Below are 23,713 nucleotides of genomic sequence, written 5' to 3'. Positions count from 1 at the left end.
ATTCATTCCAAAAAGGGTGAACTGTTAACCTGAATTTTTCTCCAGGAGTGTCCATTGTCCCAGAGTAGTTCTTTAATAAAGTCACCACTAGAGCTTTTTCACAGTTCTAGGTAATAGCAGCTGAAATAATACTACTCCAGGGAATGAAATTTTCCAGTACTATTTAAGTCATTTTCATGCTATAAGAGAAGACAAGATGCACAACAACCATACCAGCCAAATTATTATTGACTCACCCTATAGCATCTCATTTCCCTTCACTTACCTTTCATATAGTGCAGTAGGAGGCCACAGATGACAGGAAACTGAGTATTGAAATTATTCCTTACTTGTTGAACACAAGTATGTCACTCTACATGCTTTCTGCTTAACACAAATTTTTTAAAAAATATAAATACCGAGTTTTTGAGTAAACACAATCTCATTAACTCTACAGGGTATAAGAAATATATCTCCTTTTTATAGGAATCTTCATCAAAATAATTGCAAAACCAAATAAGTTTCAGGAAGTTTTTTATTTAATGGTAAAAACAAAAGTTTGTTCTTTAAAATAGATTGCTAATTCAAGACGTTATTAGCTCTTTGAATTAGATACAGTGCCATTTTTTCAGTTTAAGAAAACAATAATGCTGTAAGGAGGATTTTTCTTACAAGGTTACTTCCTCAATTTTAAATTTCACAGTTTGCTCACAAAAGGACTGCTGAAAACAATTATTTAAATATAGTTGCTTCTTCAGTTTAATTTTTTCTGTGGTTGAATATAGCTCTCATATTGTACAGTTCCAGTTCTGATGAGAAATTAGAAAGTCAAGTCATCCTCAGATACAACCTATTTTCTATTACACACGGTTTCTAACTTCTCCAAGTATGCCTTGCACAGTACACTAACATTGAGTGAAAGTGTAAGCACATAATGGCCTTTTAAACTGCAACAAAAACCTACTTGTTCCAGTTTGAAAGCTACAGCTCTTTATACCACTTCTGTAAATGAGGTTAAGTTGAAGTTACGCCCAAGCAAGTTACTAGCCTGATAGGCACTATAATGTAAACAAAAGCATTTCCAAATGCTGTTACAGACAGCGAATTTTCTTTCTCAGATAACTTACATCTACATTCTACTAGGGCTGTGAACAGAAACACTTCAGAGCCAGCTCTATCTATAGACATAATGCACTTTTCAAAATATATTCATATGGCAAATAGTCACTTAACCTAATATATGACATCAAAGACTGCTGAAAAGAGCCTTTGACACATGCGTGGTCCTTATGAAACAATAAATAAATATCTCAAAACAAATGCTTGCTAGGCATCTGTTACTACAAATATACAACATACAAGAGTAGCAAAAGCTGTTTGAAAGTTTATTCAACTACAACACTGACCTTATACTGACAAGACACCCAAGTATGAAAATTCCTTCTTCGGCAGAGTCCGTACATGAACCAGACAACCTCAGACTAAGGTTTTCTAATGTCCTATTTTCTGTTGGAGACTTACTACAAACACAGTTTGGCTTACCAAATTGACAAAGGCTATAAGCACAATTTTTAATCCTCAGTTGGACAATATTTAGATCTGTTCCAGTCTTGAAACATAGTCACTTCATCTTCTAAAGAAATTACACAGTAATTAGAAAGCGGCAGTGATGCATAGGACTGCTTGTTAAACACTTTTCCAGCATGGTTTAGTACTAAACCCAGAAATATTAGTAAATGCTGCTTTGTTTGTAGAAGAGTAAGGCTTAAGAAAACAGATTTTGAACTCATTAATCACTGTGCTGTTCAGTCAGACTACATGTGGTATATCAGGGGGAGGGGAAAATCCATCCTTAGTTAATACATGTAATTGGGCACAAGATGTTAGCCTTACAAAATACAATCATCTCCACCAACAGAAAACAGATTAAACTATTACAATAAGTAGAAAAATGCTAATTTAGAAATTAGCAAAAGCCATTAGCAGCTTAAAAACTTTACAAACTAAACGAACTTAAAGCAAGTCCATTTCTGTGGCCTTCTTACTAATGCTCTACATATATTTCACTATTGAGGCTCTGCTGAAACATTTCTGTTATGAATATGTTTTTCCATACATCCTCCTGTAACCTTAAAAACCAATTTGTTTCATAAACTGCATTGCCTTTAAAAGGTGTATAAACCAGCCAGTGGTTTGTCAAATTGAAGAAACAAGAATAGGGAAAAAAAACCAAAACCCACCTCAGACACGGTTCTGTTTATATAGTATCTGCTACTATTTCTAATACTGTCTTATTAGTTCTGTTCTTCAGTTTCCAAACAATTCAAACCAGATTATTTTTTCTTCCATAAGTGCCCTCAAGAATGCAGTCAGTGTGCAGAATTCCTGCCGGGTGTCAGCAATATAAGCTGTTATCAAAGCCTGTCTAACCAAGCATGCAGGATAAACTGCAGGTGCACAGTGCTCCGCAAGATCAGGTATATTTTTTTAAATTTAAAGCCAGAATTTTACAGACATTCTCTTATGTGACTGTATAAAATGTGCATGCAGATACTAAATACAGAGGCACAGAAATACGAAGGAGAACATGTAATATAATGTAAACACTCCAAACTAGGTGAAAGTTATTTCTGAACAGCTGTTGGTCACAAAAACATTTGTGCACTACAAGGTACTACTATGGATGAGGCAAAGATAATAAAGAAGTGATCCAATACTGTGCAATTAATTCTTTGTTTCCAAACGAGCTCAGCACAATTATCATATGATATATTTGAGTGTACTTGTGTTCCTCTTTCTGTTATTCAGCCATCTTCTGCTGTGAAGTCTGTTTAGCATTAAAAGCAGGATATGCAGTGCCCAGAGTATCATCTCACATGTCTGTGACAAACGCAATACAGTAAGCAGGTGTGCGTCAAAGAATGCAGCACTGGAATGTTTTAACATGGTAATGAGTTCTACAGTGCATCCACATATGTTGTTTCTGGAGCTGTTAAGACTCCCACAGTGCAGGTAAGGAAAGGAACTCACTGAAAATGCTTCATGGCAATTCCAGGTAAATCCTCGAAGTATTTCAGGAAAATGTAGTCTTTTTCAGACTGGTGGTTACATGTCTTCTAGGAACTTTTCAGAACTTCTTTAAAAAAAAAAACAAACCATTCTCTTATCTTGAGATGTAAAAGAAGTAGGAATAGTATATATATATATGTTTTTAGAATAAAGTCCTTCACATAAGGAGGGAAATTCCGAGTCTTCACAGAAGGGAGGCAGTTCTAAGTCTATTTTGATTAACTTCATCGTAGCCTCAGTTCAGTCCCATGCCTTGGAATTTGGCAGTCTCGGTGCAAACAAAGTAAGTCCTCAGTTCTCCCTTGCCTTTGACATTAATGAGCCCCCTACATTCACATGAATATCCCAACTCCTGTAGTATTTTACTCGTTTCTTCTGTGACCTTTGTGTGAAAAGAATTAGAAACTCTTTTAATTCTTCTGATTATTCACATTTTTTTTAAATTTCATAACCAATCAGAAATAATTTCTTAAACCTTCCAAGGCTGCTATGTTACCTGGATTTTCCCAAGTTCCCCCGTACTCTCCATTCGGCTAGCAACATTAACAGTGTTGCCCCAAATATCATACTGAGGTTTCCGGGCACCAATCACACCAGCAATCACAGGGCCGTGATTTATCCCTTAGTATAAACAAAAGCATGTGTCATTACTGAAGTAGAAAGTTATGATATCTACCTTCACTATTAGCCGTAAGTCATGAGCTTCAGGGAAAAAAAAAACCCAAAACTTAACCCTGCAACACGTTCCTAGCAATCAGTATTACCATCATTCTATAAATATTAGTACTGAGGCTCAGGAGATGTGAAGTGACTCATTCATTATAAAATGGGAAGTCCAAGAAAGAGCTCGGGCAAAGTTCATGCCAAAGAAAAAGTCTTCCTTTTGTCCTTTTAATATATAGAAGTAAACATTTGTATAACGACAACACTGTCTTTAGCCAAGGGTTAGTAACAGGGTACCTCCCTCTTCATCCACACCTATAATTTTCTCCAAACTCATCCAGTTGCAGTCTTCGTATTGCTCCCTCCAGTGATTAGAAAAGCCCATCTGTGAAGGAGCTTGGCATATTTAAAAAGCTAGACTAGACAACACTACCTTCAGCTATTCAGCATTTTATAATAATCCAAATACAGCCCTCAGCAATTTACCTAACTCATCCTACCTCATTTTTAGTTTTTGTGGACCTGCAGAGTTCACATTCTTCACAAACTGAACTTACCAATACGTAAGCGGAAATTGTTAAAGGAATGTCGGTTGATGCCATCCAGTTTACTCATCAAGGCAATTCCATATTCCACCATAATTCCAATGTGAGCATGCTGTCTTTCCTTATCCTATGCAATTCACACCACATATTGATGATCAAATTGCAACATAGAAGGCTGTGTCAGGCTACTATTCCAAACCAGTACTATTAGTGAATAAAGTGTATATTTATAAGGATAAGACCACTCATCCTTGTAGCTGTGCAGAATTGCATATTTCAACAAACATTCCAAATGGATTTAAAAAAACACATTAAATTCAATTGGAATGGCTAGGAGGTGACAAGAATGATATGATTAAATTTTATAATGAATTTATGTCTGCCCTTTAGGATTCCAGATTTAATTTTTCATGTTTTGTATATATTACATACATGCATCCTAATATCATACATGAACCTGCTATAGTGAAAGTAAGCCTGAATACAGAAATTGGTTTTAATTCTTCTGGGTGACAAACAGTTTCAGATTCAGATGTAACATGGCACTAGAGGATTCTCTTTTTGTGCCAGTTCTCAGGTATCACAAAAAGCTTACTGTCCAGTTCCAGGATGGCCTTTTCTTTGGCAGCCATTCTTTGTCTTCCCTATTATTAGAGCTATTCTGTTATGCATCTAGAAATGTTAAGCTACTGGAATCAAAGATTAAAGATGTATAAGTATGCTGAGGTTACAGACTTAATACCTGCTTAGGAAAAATATGGAACTAGGAGATAAATAGTGATTTCAACAGGAGACAATACCTTTTTATCATCTTTTTCCACATTTCAGAAAGTCACTCTTGGTCATTTACTTTCTCTTTTATATCACCTTACATTCTGTTACTTTGAAATGCACCTACGTACACACAAAATACTGAAGGCAGATTTCAGAGACGATGTACCTGGTTGTTCTCTTGGCCTGGCGTAACACTGAGACCAGCTGCTGCCATGTAAGTGCTTCCAATGGTTTTTATTTTCTCAACACCACTAAATTTAGGTTTCAACAACAGCTGTTTGAAGGGAAATAAAACAGAAACTTGAGGCTTTAATACCATATTTCAGTGTCTACAATAAGCATTAAACATCTCTAGAAATACTATCAATCACATGAAGGTTAGGTAAGAAAGCACTGAGGATTAAGTTTCACAGTGTTGCTCTACCTGCTCATAGGAGAAATAAAATGTGGAAGTACTGAAATAAAGTACTGAAATTCAGGACTTTCAAACCATACTACTAATCCATTAGATGATGTAATTGAAAAACCCCATCAGATGGGAATATATCTTTCAATATTGCAAGGCTGAACTCAGAATATTAGTTCAGCATAACAGCCTTCCACCCCCGCCAAATGTTCACAGATCTAGTGAAACAATGTATTTTGCAGTAAATATCCATTTTTGCCAGAAGCTTAATTACCTCATCAAAATCAGCAATGATTTCATTTAACAGCCGCAAGCATTCCAGGCCTTCTTTATTGACATCACATTCAGTGTAAAACACCTTAAAATCTGGTACCGATGCAAACATGACACAGACACAGTCATAAGATTGATGGTACCAGTCCTATAGGAAAACAATATATTCACACATTGTCATCAGTCACCTTCCACCACAGGTATTCAAAACTAGGATTATTGTTTTTAACCAGTAATCAAATTACAATTTTCCTCTGAAGTCAACTACATTACTTTACAGTGGGCATCTCTTATTTTATCAGAAACATTAATGAAGTTGATTTGCCTAAAGAAAAGCTGAGATACCTCTGTATCTTAGAGATTCTCATCTATTCTGAACAGTGCCAGTCTTATGACACTTAACCATGGCTGTGAAATCAGCAATATTTATTCTGATGACATGCTGGCAGAGTAAGATGGATGTCTAAAAAAAAATTGATCGTTATCAATTAACTTCTCACTGAGGTTGTTACCAGGGAGATACTATCTATTCCTCCACTAACTTCTTTAAAAAGAAGCCTATCTTCTCTGGTAAAATATGGTCTTTGGAAAGCAGTAAATCCTTTTTAAATATTTACCAACCTCAAACTGTGTCCTGAAGCTGAACTACCAGTTCTGAAAACAGATTTCAGAGACTGACACTAAAAGTTCACATATTTTTGAGGCCATCCAGATAGCAGATTCTTGTGTTTACAATGGTCCTAGGTTACAAACAAGAGGCAAAGAGTGCAGAACCTTATAGCCTTCTGTGTGCTTGTTAGCATGAGGTTCTACATCACAGAAGTTCCGAATCACAGAAGTTCCAATTTACTGTCCTTCACATAGCAGAAATTAAACATACCTCATTTCGTTTTTCACCAATGAAATAGGCAGCAACGTGTGCTGGAAGTACATTTTCCAGCAAAAGCCTGTTAACGTTCTCCATGGTTTCAAACTGTTCGTGTTCTTTTTTAAACTTATTCTTCCACAGACAATCCAGACGACAGTAATAGTCAATCTGCAAAGGGACAAAATATGATAAATTAAATCAATGTAATATCTTGCTGAAAAATATTAGTCAATTTATTCAAAAAGTGTAGTAGCAATAAAGTTTCTTCAAGGCCTTTTGAGCCTTATAGATATGAAAAATGTGCTTTGAAAATGAAGGTCAGAAAAATACGAAACAGTCAGTATGAATGAATGCCATTTGGGTACCATCAGGTGTATTTACCAAAATGACATTTTAATAACATGGTGATTAGTTTTATCTTGAATTACTGCTTTGATTTAGGATGAATATTGACATATAAATACAGATAGATGCAAATTGGAAGAATTTGAAAGTTCTGACTTCTGTAATGCAAACAGTATTGAAAAATATAAAAATGTTTCCACCTTTTCACAGTAAAAATTTTTGCGTTATCTATAACTAAGTACAAGTAAATTATCTACAACTAAGATTGTATTCTACAAGAATATAAAAAAACCCAAAGTATATACTAATTTAGTGCACAATTTCAATGAACAATACTTTTGCATTTGATTTAAACCAACTTCCTGCAAGTAAAAGAACTAACCTATTGCTTTTTAAATACATACCTGTTTTGCAAGTAAAACTAGGGTTATGTAAAACAGAACCAGATATAAATTAGTCATTATCCTTGGCTCTTTGGTGAAAAGTCTGAAAACAAGAAAACAATACAAAGTCATCTGTATCCTTTAAGAAAATCCACATGATTAAGAGTTGGGGGAGGAATGGGAGGGGAGGGGAAGAAGAGCATAGGAAGAAGAGGGTGTCTTTGTTCAGACATATACCACCAATGCCGTTGTTCATTTGTGCCAGTGGCTGTCTGATTATAGGTCTTATCCTAATAACAAGAAAGGATTATCATTCAGTTCAGTACATGAACTGCATTTCACATAATAACAAAATGGGTGTTGAAACCGTGTTAAGTAGTTATTGTAGTGAGATGTTCAAGTAAACATGGCTTTCTCTAAAAGAGCCATCTTAATTTCTATTGCACTGAGTTGCAGCTTTCCTCCCCACACTGCCCCAACAAAAACACAGCCAACAAAATCTTGAAGTAGGAGAAGAAACTTTCTTACTTGTGGAAGGAAAGGTGATAAATAAAAACTTGAAGTGCTAAAACAAAGACAGCCATTAAATCACACCTGTATATAGTTCCATACAAATCTGAGATGCCACTCATATTTCGTAGTAAGATCACTCTGTCTTACCACATCTATTAATTTTCACAAATGCATCAAACTAAATTCTCATTATATGAATAGCCTGGGATTAAGAGGCTAAATTAAGTGCTGATTTAGGCTTTTTTAAGCTGTGCTGACAGCCTCTGCAAAATAAATTTATTCTAATCTTCAGATATGAGACTATGCTGAGAATCTGAGAAACAGACTTACAAATGAACAGTAAAACCCTTCCATGTATGATTTCTCTTAAGTATTTTTATAGTTCCTTCAATTAAATCAGGTAAATTGCTGTTACTTTTCAAAATATGTGGAGTTAGTGAGGTAAGCAAAGAGTTCACTATCCTCTTGATTAGCAAGGTCTCACAAACACAGCTTGAGCATCAGACTTTTAGCAAGGCTTTTCTTCATAGTTTAACAGAAGCTCAACCTTATTATGATATTAATATTCTAACCCCTAGTCTTTAATGTAAGCAAAGCTTTCAGAGATCTCAGAAGCCATATTACAGAATTTTTTTAGAAAACACAGTTTCTTTAAACAAAGAAAAAAAAAAAGAAAAAAAAAGCATGATATGGTCTAATATGATTTCCATGTCATTAACTTTGCAGAAAGGTTTGTAATGTCTGACTTACTTGGTTTTGATATTTCAATATTTCAGTAAGCATACAAAAACCTAACACCTCCTTTAATGAAACATTATTGTCAATTAAAAGAAACTTTACACTGCACCTGGTACTGTTGCCGTAGAAGCTCAAGTTTTTCTGCTGAAGGGTATTAAAAATGATGAGGTATACAGTCACAGCAATGGACAGGAGAAGAACTTTGAGCTCAAAGCTCATTTGAAGAAATACTGAGCAAGCAATAAATCCCAGTATGCAGCAGTAAGCATAATACTGTAAAAGAAGAATTTGAAGAGCGGTTGCATTATTCAGGCTTTATGCATAAGACACTTTCAAACCATAGCAAATGCTCTAAGTTCATGATCATTGTAATTTAAATAGAAGAAATTACAACCACTTGCTAAATACACTTAAAACTTTATTTTTAATTGCACTAAAAGGCTGAACGTAATGCTTTTTTTAGTTTACTTTTTTGTTAAAGACAAAAAGATTTAAACAAAAGGCATCATACCAACATAAGCAGTGTCAGATAAAAACCGAAGAGTGTTGAGAATTTATCTTCTGAAGTCTATTAATTTAAGCAATTATTTATTTAAAGTTCAAGACTAACCTAAAGTAGGTTCATGGTCCAGTGAACAGGCTCTGAACCAGGAACTCCAGCATTCTGGTCCTATTTTTGACAGTGCTCCCCCTTTGTAACCTTAAGCAGATACCATATTCCCATCTCCCCCACCTGTAACATGTAACGACTGTGACCTGTTCTCCAACCTTAGACACAGCTCCCTCATAAAAACTTTGATGCTAATAAGCATTATCAAGCTAGGGCCATTATCCAACAGAATTATTGAAAAAAATCTCCCAGAGGAAACACAATTCAGGCATGGTGTCCAAGGTCAGCATGCAGCTGGGAGCATTAAAGCTGTCAGGGCGTACAAAGTGCATTATGCAGACAGGATTGCTCCCTGCAAGCACAGGTATAAGATGCTGAGCTAGCATACTTTAGTCTACAAACAACTCCAAAATTATCACAGCTTCTGCTCCTCAAGAGTTTATTTCTCTTTATGTACAAAGCATGGTTTTTCACCCATAATAGCACAGACCTACCACAGATCTGGGAGATTCTTAGCTAAACAGTTAATGTTTCTGCTGAAGTGAATGAAACCAGAACAATTTATGGAGCAACTCAGTATCAGAGCCTGTATAGTAATGTATTATACCAACTCTGTCGTCCTAAAGGCACTGAGTCTAACCCCAAAAAGGTAATGAACACTCACAGTTACAACCCTGAAGCCAAACCTCTGAAAAAGAAACCACTATGTAGAGAACACTGACACAGGTCAGTTGGCTATTTAAGCCCTTTCACTCTACCAAGATACTTTACTGGGACACTTGCAAGTACAGCTCTCATCTCTCAGACTGGAACATAATCATCATCCTATTCTACTGTTTTTTTCTCAAAGTTTTAGAGCTAATTTTAAGTCTGAAATTTCAAAAAAAAACTCAAAGCCATACTTTATTCAGCACAGCAACAGTAGCTGAAACATCTTGCTTTCATGAAGAACTTTTCTGCTGTCAGATACCTAAAAAAGCCATGTTTTATACAGCAACAGAACCTGCCAGTTGTCAGTAATGTATACAATATTCAAAGAGCTGGGTTTTAAAGTAACATGTATTCACTACTTACAGTTTCCTCAACGCAGGACTGAGTTGTGTTTCCAAAAGGCTGATTTAAAGACATGCAAGAGCAGAAAATTACCAGATGAGTACAATGTGCATTATATATGTGTAACTTATCATTTGTCCTAAGGACTTGAAAGAGTCCTCACACAACCTGCTGCACATTGTTCAAAAACATGTCCATCATCTAAAGGGGCAGCCAGGTGACAAAAGGAGCATCCCAAACATTTGGATTATCTCAAAATAGAATGCTACTTTGGAATTAAAAGATAAAAATGAAACCCTCAGAAATAGTTCTTTTGTGCCATTGGTAAGTGCTGAATCTATCCTTATAGAAATGCTAGAGAACACCTTTCAAAGATGCTGTGTAACCAAAATAAGCCAAGACTTCAGCTTCATCCATGAGTACTCCAGACTTTTGAAAATCCTTAAAAGATGCACAGTAAAGCCATAGCTGATGATAGAAAATACCCCTAGAACTGCCTTGTAGCAGGAGTAAATCTTTGTTCGATGATTTAAAAATTCTGTCTTTATAATAAGATGAGAAGATAGAAAATGCTGCCATCCATCTGTATTATACACACCATCCAAGACTCATTTCATTTTATTCTTAGAAATTAAGACAGTACTCTACTCACATAGGTGGTAGCACACAGGTCATTTGATCCAGTAAAGTTTGCAGGTTTGTTCTTTTCAGTAGTCTGATTTATTAGGGGGAAAAAATAAACAAAAAACAAAAACAAACAACAAAAAAACCCAGCAAAACCACCACACAAACTTGTTAGCAGGCAGTCACTAATTTTAAGGGGTTTTTTTCCATATACTATACAATGAGACCTGATCTGGTTGCCCTTTCACTGTTACTGCAATATAAATATTGAACTATAATGATATCCCATATAGTTTTATTAAACATATATGCACACACAAGGGGCAAGAAGGTTAAAATTGCCAAGTATTTACTTACTGATTTTTTAATTCAGGGTAAAGTTTCACATTATGGCTATGCTAGTCTAACAGCTAACTGGCACAAACATGTGGTTCTGTCTCACCCCCCAGTTTCACAGCTGCTGTTCCTGTTTTCTTTTAGGCTGTCTCTGGTGGTGTTCACATGACACCACTGTGATTCAATTCAAGGACCCAACCAGCAGAAAAACAAACCTACAAAAGAAAATTAAGCATTTTCTGCAGTATAGCTTTCAGAATAAACTCCCCATGGAATCAGAAGAATGGCAGACTGAGCACATGGGATCAGGAGGACATCACTTTTAGTAGCTAGCTATCAGATAGGTTTAATCGTTAACATGGTATGTCACGTAAAGCTTGTTTAAAAAAAAGACATAATAGAGTGGTCTTGAGCATGAGGTTACTGCAAAGGTTTGTTTTTTAAATGTATGTACCCCAGGTGCAATACGATACTCAAACTAAAGTTAAAAGACTGACTCCATCTGCATCTTAGTCTAGCAGTAACTACCCATAATGTCTTTGATTTTAAAAGAGTACCAAGCTGTACTCTTCCCTCTCTCATCTGCATTATTACTAGCTAGTGCAAATAGCACAGTAAACTGCTGAAAACTGCTACCCACTGCAGCCAAACATTTAAACCCACATTAAAAAAAAAGGAAGACAATCTTAGTGATCATGGTTATAACCAATAGTAACTATAAATGTCATCTTGAAAGCAAGAAAAGGTGATGTAAACTAGAACTCAAATCTATCATATGTACTCTTAGTTCTACAAACTGGGAGTTTTTACTTTTAATGCTTTTACATGGCATTGTGTGTTATCTTTCTGTAAATCAACTCATGCTGTGAATCAGATATTGGAAAAAAGGAGCAAAAAGCAAGGTACATGATGAAAAGAGTACAGGAAGTTACTTAAACTGTGGATGTTACAGTAAGTTCACAGAATAAAGATAATGCGATTACTTACCAAATTAAAAATGGCTATAATCAGCAAGGCACCTATAGTGATGACTGCTAAAGGAAGCCTAAGTAAAGGCATTGTTTCCACCTTTTCTGACATAGCGCAAAGGTGGTGCAAAAAAGGCCACTGTTCTGAGCAGCACTTCTGCAAGCAAAATTAGTTTGTTTCAGTAACATGGATAATATTTTGATACATAGGAAGAAATATTTCTAAATATAAAATACTTTTTCTCTGCAGGAGAGTGTCAAGAGCCTTCATTGGAATCCTAATTTAGAACTCTGAATCTAGTCATTCAGATTAAATGCCCAACACCTTTCCACAACTGAAAATGGAGCTAATGCTTCCTTATTTCAAAGAGGCCGGGTGCTAAAATATTCTGAAATTCTGCTTTAAAAATACAAAATTATGATCTAGTTGAAAGTTCTAGGGAAATATTACTAAAACTATAGTCGTAATCTATGTTGTATTTTTTAATTTTGGAGCTATAATGTTATATTTGGAACTACATTTTCAGATGACTAAATTGAAACCAATGATAGACAGTCTCTTTTCTTGCCATCCTAATATCCTCCATTTGTTGCTATAGCAAAAAACATCTAGTAAAGCATATACTTTTAATGATTACAAGCATTATTCAAGGATGCAATACCAAAACACTCCCAGTGTAAAACTCAAGTCTGATGCAGTTGCAATCTTGGAATTGTCTTTTCCTTTTCTTTTCTCCATGTGTTTTTACATGTGTAGAAACCATACGTGCATACATATACACACTCTCCCCCCCCCCATAGACATATATATACACACACATATATACATAAAAATCCATCCACTCATAAACACCATACATACATAAAATCCATACATGCTATCTAACTGTACTTTTAAATGAATCGTAAAATTTATCCCATGTATGGAGTGCAATTTATTATTTTTTTTTTTCTTTCCCCTTTACACAACTTGAACCGGGGTCTATAAGAGACAGTTTCTTTCTGTGGCAGTTTTCCTGGGAGATCACCATCACCCCTCTGGAATAAGATGATGGTGATATGTTCCCAAGAGAACTTCAGAATTCCCTCTCACCCTTGGTCTAGCACAACATAGATTTGATGAGTGCAAGGAACTCTTTAGAATTCTTTCCCTCTCCCACCCCTGCCTCCAGATAGTTCTTGGACTACAGAAGGATTTTTTTATTTCATGTTATTGAACTCTCTGTCACTATGGCCTGTCTCTATGTCACTATACATTTTTAAACAGTAATCGCATACATTTATTAATGCAAAGAAAAAGGAACTACAAATGCAAAGTGTCCTAATTGATGTAATGATTAATTTGGAATTCTAACAACTATAAAATTGTTGCCAGTAAATTATTCGTATGTTTGTAATTTTCATGGGACTTTATAAATTATTATGAAAACTAATCTTGCATTCAAACTTATTTTGATTTTAATAGCGTTTCCAGTATAGAAAATATCAAGATTTACAACCAAAAAATTACTATTAAGGACAAACATAAACATAAAAATAAATTTTAAAAACCCGACCCCACCCAGCAAGTGTTAATATCTTCCTCCTGCCTCGTACACATCTATTCTAGCACCCAAATAATTCTGAATTACAGTGAGAATTTTCAGACATGAAAATCTGTTTCAGGCAATGAAATCTTCTGGTAACCTGAGATTCAAGGCTTCTGTAACTCCTATAGAAATTAACAACTTAATTCATTACCCCAAAAGATAGACCAAGTTGCCGAATTACATCCATCCACTTTTGAAAACAGGAAACATTTTTTTAATAAACTTACCATACATTTCTCAGCAAAGCACACAAACAAAATAAGTACAATGATGACTGCAACAATGCCAAAGGAAATTCCTAGTTTTGCAGTTCTAAACAGAAGAGAAAGCATTAAACAAACCAGTGTTAAACAAAAAAATTTTTCAAACCACAATTCAGACTAATGCTTGCTAACAGTGTTTCTCTAAATTTAAATAGAATTTTTCTTCTAACAGCACTGAATGACCATTACATTGCACAGGTTATTGTTGCTCTGTTGCACAAATACTACTTTAAGATACTCTACTCCTCTCACTGACAGCCTGAACCACTACCCCATGCATAAACCACATGGAAACTGCACTGCAACAGCCACAAAAAAACAAATATGCCATAAACTTCAGAATCATCAAACATCTGCTTTCTTGGAGGTATGAGAAGAAGCTGAAAGTTCTCTCCTTGTACCTCTACAGACAAAAGGATCACTGAGCACATTTTAACCAGCTAATCCCGTTTTTCTATTGCTCACTCACTCAATGTGCTTACAGCCAACTATTCTTACAGAATAGTTTTTCTCACATAACTGATCATCTCCCTGTGTGTACAAAGCAAACACAATATTAAAAAAATATTTCTATTTTATTTTCATATTAATATCTGGGCTCTTACACCAACAACATGAATACACTCCTTTATTAAGGGGTAAATTAGTCCTAAGAGGTGTATGTTTCTTAAATGTAAACCCTCAGGAACTCCAAAAGACTTTAAAAAGTTTCATGCATGTGAGTTTCACTTTAGCTATTGGTTAATTTGAATTACCAATTATTAAAATACTGACACTTACTTTGGCATTATAAACATCTGTATCAGAAATATACAGAGGAACACAAAACTGGCACATGCGAAGTAACTCTTCAGTTTTAGGATGGGAATGGTACGATACTGAAACACAGATTATAATAAAACTTAAGGATACTTACAGTCTTTTAAAAACCTGTATTACATAGATATGCAAATTTATACTGCACTATAAAAAAATATACATAGAACTAAAAGAGAACAAAAGAAAACCACCAAATAAAATTCACTTGAACATCTATCAACAAAACCAGCCCAATCCAAAGGATAATTTCAAACCTAGAGGGAAAACCCCCAGGTATGTAAATCAGCACTTCACAGATGCATGTAATCAAAATCCTCATAAAAAAGGATATACGCAGAAGTAAACCTAAAATACATATGTACACACACACACACCAGCAACTACATACAGTACACCACAGCACAGTAAATTGAAGAACAGTTATTCAAACAGAAATAGTACACTGTACCTAACAACAACAGTATTATACTTGTAATGAAACAACCACAGAAAGCAAAGTATTTTTGTTATGGATGCAGAAATACTTTTTTTTTTAAGTATCATTACTTTTGAGAGAAGTTCTTCGTATATTAAAGCTGCCAAACTCCTAACAACTCCCTTATGGCAAGAATTTAACCACAGATTAGAGACAATCTCCTTTAATCTACAAAATTAGCATTATTAAGGAAGAATGACCTACTCAAACGAATGAGATCTGCTTTTCATTAGTTACCAAAAACTTCTTCAGGTGCGCAGTCACCTCCAGAATCCAGTTTCAGAATGAACAGTTTCAAATATATTGTTATTCTGCTCTGAAGTGTAAATCAAAGACCAAAAAGGATTATTTTGCTCTTACCAACCTCTTTTTCAAGACCAGGTTCTGCAAAGATCAGTGAAAATCCACAGAAGTCATCTGATTTGCCACACCATGGACTGCATTCAAAGAGACACGTTACAAAATGTACAGAACAGGCCAAGGAGAGTATGCAGAAGCATTGTTGTAGTTGAGACTCCACAGTATGCAGGGTGAGAGTGCCACCATTTTACAGACATTTTACAGTTCTGCAAGGTCTTTATGTTTCATAGCATAACATATGAACGTTACATTTTTACTTAGCTGACAGGCAGATCCAGAACACTCTCACAGACAGCAGCGTCTGCCAGTTACATGCAAAGTGTAACCCCAGACCTTCCCTGAGGTTTGCAAATAGGAAAGTATAATAGCAGATGTTAGAGACAGCCGACAGCCTCCAAAAACTTCCCCTAAATAGTATCAGGCCCCTATTGGGAATAGCTGGGGTACAGTGGTAACAGCCTTGCTATAACTTAAATGAAAGAAAGAGTTTTTCTTCTCAAATTCACTGTTTTACATTTGATAGGAATTTAATTATTGTATCTTAAATAAATTTTAAAAAATTCACAACATTGCCTGTGTTTGCTTTTAAATGCAAATATATTGCCAAATGCACCGCCTTCTACTGATAGACTATTTACCTTCAGTGAATCAAGCACTAAAGCAATTTTATTATTACCCCCAAGACTGTGTTTTGACTTTATACATAGGCTTTGTTCAGGACTGCACCCCATTTCCTGACACTACTTATTTTAATAAACGGAACACAAACATTAACTTCCTATCCCATCCTACATGGCAGTTCAGCTCATTACTTTGGACAGTCATAAGAAACAAAGCCATAATTTTGCTGTTTCATAGTACTATACCACATTGAACAGCTAGACTAACCATTGGCTTCTTGCTAAAATAATACAGTAATATTCTCATTATTTTCAAATTAAAACCAAAAAGGAACTAAAGTAAGTAAAAAACAAAGACCAAAAAAACAGGCAAGACAAAAATCCTAGTAACTTTCCATTTTGGGGAAGTAAATTTTATATCTAGACTTAAAATTGAGAATGCAGATTATACTCAAAGAAAAGATGAAGAAGAAAATAAAATACTTCATACTTAGTTGAACTGAGGCCCTCAATGGTTGACATCATTTCATCATAAATATCTTCCTCTATCCTTCCCTTCTGAGATGAATTTCTGAGAACGAAATGAAGTCCATGTCACAAATGCTATTGAGAAGCAATTAATGGCTACAGAGGACCATAATTTCTCAGTACACAAGTGGGGTAAGCTACCAGGGAAAAGGTAAACAAGAACGCTCCAAACTGATAAACACAAATATCCATAAGCTCTTTACTAAGCATTTCTCTAGTTACTCAAATCATGCATTTTTCAAGACAATATTTGGATAAACTAACAGAATGTTTCACAAGTGAAAATCATCTACTTAGTTAACTCGGTGGTACAAGTACCATATTGTAAGCATTTCTACATGTAGTGCCAATTTTTTATTACACTTCAATGGCATACATTAATACTACTAACCAAAGACATATCTTGTAAAATATAATATATATTTACTTATAATATTATGTTAAACTGTATTTATTTTGTACTATAATATTTACAAATAAATCTAGCATCTATGAGTAAGAAAACTAAAAGCTGAGGTAGCACAAGCAGTTACAATATATATTGTATACAATATATGAGGTGTTTTGATTTGTTTTCCACTGCTCTTTAGGTCTCTTACTTCCCTACTCCCTTCCATCCTGCTACAGCCCATAAAACAATATGCAACCTGAATGACTGAGAGCACTGGGGGGCAAGCTCCTTTTAGAATCTGCTAACAATAACAAAACGTGAATTGAGAAGTCTTTTAAAGGCCAAAGATTTAGCTTAACCTTTCAAATGTAGGAATACCATACATACAGTGATTAATCAACCAAAAGATCACATGCTTACAGTACACTGAACTGCAAGAAGAGCACAGGATCACGTATTTTAAAAAAAGAAAGTACTTGACAAACCTATCAGAAGTTCTCTGGTGCCCAGTGGAACACAAAGGTATTTCCTAAATCATAGAAGGAATTAAGAAGTTACACAATCAATAAATGGCAAACAACTATTGAAAATAAACTTCAGGAAGCTGCCAAAAACATTTTTATTCACAAATAACAATCAAGAACCATTCTTAAATAGAAAAGCTTATCAAAATTAACCCTTTCCTGCAAAGTTTCCTGCTTTAACAAGTGTTTTCTGAACAAAAAAAATTGTTAGAAAATAATCCAACAGATCTTCCCTCTTAGTTTTCTCCACACACTGAAATAACTAACATCAGCAGAGGCAAGTAGACTGGAAACTGCTTCCACAAGCCTGAATTTAAAATTTACTACAGCTATCTGTCCACAGAGAGTAATACAGCCTTGCTGTGTCTCCTGGAGCACAGCTAAAAGCATGCACATCTCCTCCTTTCAGTTTTCAGGAAGAGCAGAGGGAAGGAAAAAAGAGGTTTCTTTAATTTTAAAATCTTAAAAATCTTAAGAATTCTTATCGTTAAAAATTCTTTACTGATAAAATCCTGTTGCAGGCAGAGCATGTGGAGGGACTGTTTATTTTCCATACATTTTAAGTAAATGTTGAGTGCAACTGGAGTCTGCAATAAATTATCTTTTTTCCAAAGCCACATGTAGTGAGCAGGACCCCAAGATGGAATAATGTCAGGAAAAAAAAGATAGTTTCAAAGTTTTACTTTGAAGGTTTACTATGAGTATAGCATGCTAGAGATTGGCAGAATTTAAATACTGTTAAGTTCTGACAGAAATAATTGTTGACGGATACCTTCTTAGTTCTGTGTACACATTTAACACCAAGAGTAACAGCAGAAATTCAGCCACAAAAACCATGTCAGATTTCGAGTTTCACACCATAGACATGAGGAGCAGTTTGCAATTGTAGGATGACAATCACTACTTCAAACCTCACCTTTCTTCGCCTTCCTTGTGAACTTGAAGAGTCACTGCTCACACTTTCCCTGTGGTTCAGGTGGGCAAAGGGCCTGGCTGCTCCCCAGGACTCTAAATAACGTGTCATCCGAACAGATGCTCGCATCTTCAGCCCATCATTAACTCTTGTTTTAGGGAGATGATTATTTGATATGCATTGTTTGGACTAACAGAAAAATACACTCATTTAGAAAACAGAAAATTATACAAATTACAAATACATGAAGCTCTGTGTATTTGAGTAGTTTAGGACCATACAATCGAGCTATTTAGTAGGACTCTAAACACATATCAGCAATGTGTCAGCCAACCTCGATTCCTTTATTTAATTAATGTGATGTAAAGCAAATCATGACATAATGAATTTGCTTCAGCTCCCTTTACAAGCCTTCACTTGTAACATTGCAACATTCAAACTTCCTGGTTTATTTACAGTGATGCGAGAGATCGCAGAATCTTATGAATAGACACAATTTCGTTACAGTCAGCACAACAGCAGGGGAAAAAAGATTCCCAATTCCTGAGCTAGGGTGTATCAAAACAGTGGTTCGGAGAAGATCCCACAAATTACAGACTCGACATTAGATTATATCCCTACATCACAGGTGAAGAGTCAGGCAGTATATACAGGGTATACAGCAATACCCTTGTGGGTCTACAAGGAAGCTAAAACTACAGAATAAACCAATGCATCAATGACTGGTTATTCTCTAACATTTCACAGCTATCTTCAAGTGAGCAGGGACCACTTTAATAGACTTAGATCCTCATTCTGAGAATAAGTGCTGCGTACATGTAGGGGGGATTATGTATTTATGAATACATAAAACATGCAACAAAGATAAGATTGACTTCTTGCTAATTAAAAGTGGCTCTATACTGTTTCTTCCTGTAAAGATGCTGAAGGAAGAAGTTTGTCATTTTCATTCTTTTTTCTCTTGCAATATTTCACTCATCAACCACAAGCTGATTCAAAATAGCAATATTCCAGGTGTTTGCAGTTACCAGGCTCTAAAGGGGCAATCAACAGTTGCTAACATTACACCTTGAAAAGAAGGTGAATCTCACATTTAAGATAGTGAGGAAGAAGATGTCAGAAACTATTTTACAGGGAATATTTTATCTGAAAGCGGCCACAGAGTACAGGTATTCTTTTATTACTTCATCCCACCTTTTGACCCGGATTTGAGAGAGACACACTTCATGCAAATACATAGTCAAATATGTATTTTTTTTAGTCTAAGTGGACCACATATGAGGTTTCAGCATATCACTTATTACCTTCAAGCTAACAGACATGTCATAAAACAGTAGGACATGCTTTCAGATCTGAGGTCCCAAATCAAAGCTACTCAGATGACTCACACCATGCTTTAATTCTGTTACTGAATTAAAAAGGTGTATGCACCACAAGCACCTAGGTACTCAAAATGTATGTCTATATTTGAATAAATACACATGTTTAAAAACATAGACATACCCTTGGATCAACCACTAAGTAGGTTTTGATATTCATGGATTCCAGGTAAGGATCCCTCAGGTGTCCATTCCCTTCTTCTACTTCATAAGCTTTGCCTAGGTGATTTAATGTTGCTTCAGTGATGTGTACACGGCTGAGAAGGGGAGAAAGAACAAGAGACCCAAACACTTACAGAAAGGTCACATTAAGCATTTCATTTACATTTCAATGGCCACAGCTGACTTTTCTGCTTTTCAGCCATCTTGTGCTTTGGCAGCCAAATGCAGAATCCTGCCAGTACTTAAAACCATATTTGCAATCCTTTACTGCAGTTCTTCATCGCACATCTTTCATAGCAAGTATGCTAAAAAACACTTCCCAGAATGAGATAGCATCAATATAAAATTAAATTGACATAAGCAGAGACATATAAGAAACAAGAAGAAATGTGATCAAAGGAGGTCTGATGACAGACAAGACAGACAGACTCAGAGGCAGGTTGTTTCAGATGGCAAGAGCTGCAGGGAAAGCTCAGAAACGTAACACAAGTGAGGATTTTCTTATGCTAGAAATGCATAAGGAGGGGAAGAGATGGTTACAAAGTCTGGAAAAAAAGCTGGAAAAGGTTTTTTTTGTCAGCTAGGAGGGTAATTCTGAAAATTGTCTTTTCTGATTGAAACAATCAGAAGAGAGCATAACACAGCAAACACTTCTAAGGGGAGCAGCTAGTATTTTTCTGTACCCGTTCACAGTTTCCCTTAAATTTTATTTAGTTCAGTATCCCAAATCAAGTATTTCTATATAAATTATGAGTAATATCTCTGCATAGAATTTCTCAACAGGAGACTTGAGTGTGTTCATAAAATACCATTTCTTTTCTTATATTCTACTTTATCATTGTTCATCTTCCCACAGCTTTTCTCACTTTTCTTTGGCATGGAGGGGTTAAACACTGTGCTGTCGGTCCTACAACCCATCAGCACAGAGCTGGTAATAGAACATTTCCAGAATGGAAGCTGACAGTGTGCAGACTCTCTGTCTACAGAGAGCAAGGGGATCAATATCCCATCCTCCTCTACTTTGTTGTGCTGCACGTAGGTTTGCCTGAAGATAATTTAGCCAAGACCTGGAGACCACTGCCTGTGGCTTCCCACAAGGAAATATAAAAAATTCCTCAATAATTTTGGAGCCAAAAGGTAAGAGTTTTGGAATATAGAGGATGCATGTTTTTAATTGTTTATTGGTAATTTTCTCAAAAAATTTTTTTTTAATTGTTACCTTGATTATGCTGTTTTGCAATCGAGGCGAACCTTCAAATCTGAAATTTTAAAGCTTGCTCTAAAGCATCGTTTTCTCCCATAGGGACTGAGGCATACTGGGTGATGTCTGTATTAACTCAGCCTTAAAACACAGTTATATACTGCAGCAAGTTTTCTGTGTTTTTCCATTTATCTCAAAAGACAGTATATTTGTTCATCATCCACTACTTTCCATTTTACCAAGCTTCCTCTCTCTTCTTCCCCAAATCAAACACTGCGGTAGTATATTTCAGATCTTACTGCAAACTTCTTTCTATTTAAATTACTGTGCTGATGATTTCTCAGCAGTTACTAATGCTTACTGGATTCCAGGATCAGCACATAACCAAAAGCTGCTACCGCTAAAGTGGCCTCTCAAAGGCAAGCTGTAACATGCATTATTGCACTTACCATGCTAGTACAGAATACCTAACATACTGCACTCAATTTCCTATGCTAACAGGCCTGAGAATAACATATTCTGATCTTTCAGGCATACACATATTACAGACAATTGGTCATAAATGCATTTTTAATTTTGGTTTTATGCTAGTCCTTTCTTCTTTACTAGTGTATTACATTGTTATGAATGCAAATAATTTTTAAATTCAGAAAGAAGATGAACAAGGATACTCTGTCAATGGAAATAAAATATTTATAAAGCTAGAAGTTTTCCTGCATCCTTTCAAAAGTCTTTAGAATTCCTTCATTTACAGAAACCCAAAATATATATACTTCCTATTTTAAATGAAAACCTCAAACTGCTCCTAACGACAAAACTTCTGCTTCCAAAGGAGCAGGACTAGCTCACATTGGAATGGGGAATCCCAGACACATTATTTTTCTGCAGAGCAGGAAACAAATACAACATCTGCATAACGAATAGAAACCCTTCCTCCCTGTAAGGCTCAGTCTTCCACAAGTGGAAGGTTTCCTCTGGCTAGTTTTGAAACACATGATTAAGTGAGTGCTAGACATGTATAGATAGGAAGTATTAAGTGTAATGTTTCTGAATCAGCATGCCAATGTAAACCACCTTTATTCTTTAACAGATTATCACACTTAAGCATGAAGAACATAATGGAATAATCAAAGTTTTCAAGATTAGGCAATGGTCCTAAACGTGACTAAGAAAAGTACGTTTTCATGCCATATTCAGAGCCATGTTGCTTGCTTTAGCAACAAAAGAAACTTTACAACTCTGTATTCTTGTTTAATCACACTGAGTCAACACACTAAAACACTCAACCTGGATGGTATTGCAACTGTTAACCAAGGTCCAATTAGTTTTCTTTCTGTTTCGGTCACCAATGCAAGAAAATAACTTGATATTCATATCTCCTTATCACTTTGCAGATATTAATTTTTTAAGTTACAAGCATATACTTAAAAGCTGTCTGAGGCACAGAAATAATAAGAAACCCTATAATGTCACCGGTTAGAATCACTTTCCAAAAGAAACCAATACTTGAATGCTTAAACATATCCCACATGAATGCCATTCAATTAATAAGTACTAATTTGCACAGACTACCAAGAACCTGCAAAATCATGGTCTCATTTGGGAATGGAAAAAGGGAAAATCTTAATATGGTCTTTTTTGGTGCAGACTACAAAAAAAGTTTCTTAGATGAATTCTTATCCCCAGGTTCAACTTAGGAAAAAAAGAGTATACTTTCCCAAATGAGGAAAATATAAAATGCCAGTGTTTTTAAAAAACATTTATATTTGTCCTTTTCAATGACCATCTTAAAAAAGGCAGCATGAATATCAACCTCAGACACAATCCTCTGCATGCTGAGCAACATATGGCAAGTTACATTACTGTTGATGCCTCAGCTCTTCCACTCAGGACCACTCACTTTCCTTCCTGTTCTGCCCATGACAAATGCTACACAGAGACAATATGCAATAACCAACAGCTCCAAACTCTCCTTGCTTGGGTGCTCCTCATCAGGCTGCATTTTAATTTCTGAGTTATTTGTGGGTTGGGCGGGGGGTGTAAATATAGAGCTAATATAAATCAAGTGGGACTGACCAATATATTAACAGAAACCCTAGGTAAATATGCAGCTTTCCCTTGTTGACATAAGTAGCATATCTATTCTTTAGCTAAACTTAAAAATACAGTATCATCCCTGTGTGCAACATGAATTAACTAAGTCAACATAATGCATTGCTCAAGACGCACAAGTTTCTCCAATGAAGGGAAGGTCAAGAAGCAGTCACTTGCCTAAGAATAGAATTTTATAGTTCATTGAAAACAGAATCAGAAAATATTAACATTTTACACCTCTGGTAAGT

At 35.5% G+C, this 23,713-nt stretch overlaps 1 protein-coding gene across 9 annotated transcripts in view; it reads right to left on the bottom strand.

Annotated features, from left to right (window-relative positions):
• Positions 1–496: 496 nt before the first annotated feature.
• Positions 497–23,713, bottom strand: part of ADCY7 (adenylate cyclase 7) — a 68,232-nt gene continuing 45,015 nt past the window's right edge. For 7 of the 9 annotated variants that reach the window (XM_069793635.1, XM_069793631.1, XM_069793630.1 and 4 more), the window contains 18 exons: positions 20,133–20,265; positions 18,633–18,818; positions 17,678–17,721; positions 16,764–16,844; positions 15,658–15,730; positions 14,780–14,877; positions 13,964–14,048; positions 12,167–12,304; positions 10,872–10,934; positions 10,241–10,279; positions 8,666–8,829; positions 7,327–7,408; positions 6,590–6,745; positions 5,711–5,857; positions 5,197–5,304; positions 4,269–4,383; positions 3,545–3,669; positions 497–3,430 (listed from right to left, as the gene is read on the bottom strand). In XM_069793635.1, the coding sequence (XP_069649736.1) occupies positions 3,284–3,430; positions 3,545–3,669; positions 4,269–4,383; positions 5,197–5,304; positions 5,711–5,857; positions 6,590–6,745; positions 7,327–7,408; positions 8,666–8,829; positions 10,241–10,279; positions 10,872–10,934; positions 12,167–12,304; positions 13,964–14,048; positions 14,780–14,877; positions 15,658–15,730; positions 16,764–16,844; positions 17,678–17,721; positions 18,633–18,818; positions 20,133–20,265 (1,984 nt within the window). In that variant the 3' untranslated portion in view covers positions 497–3,283. The remainder of the gene's footprint in view (positions 3,431–3,544; positions 3,670–4,268; positions 4,384–5,196; positions 5,305–5,710; positions 5,858–6,589; positions 6,746–7,326; positions 7,409–8,665; positions 8,830–10,240; positions 10,280–10,871; positions 10,935–12,166; positions 12,305–13,963; positions 14,049–14,779; positions 14,878–15,657; positions 15,731–16,763; positions 16,845–17,677; positions 17,722–18,632; positions 18,819–20,132; positions 20,266–23,713) is intronic. The other 2 variants (XM_069793636.1, XR_011326531.1) reach the window with 2 other exon arrangements.

The sequence above is a fragment of the Haliaeetus albicilla genome, chromosome 10, assembly GCF_947461875.1.
Source record: "Haliaeetus albicilla chromosome 10, bHalAlb1.1, whole genome shotgun sequence".
Taxonomy (NCBI): Eukaryota; Metazoa; Chordata; class Aves; order Accipitriformes; family Accipitridae; genus Haliaeetus; species Haliaeetus albicilla.
Note: the sequence above shows the minus strand (reverse complement) of the source record. Positions and strands in the feature narration are given on the sequence as shown.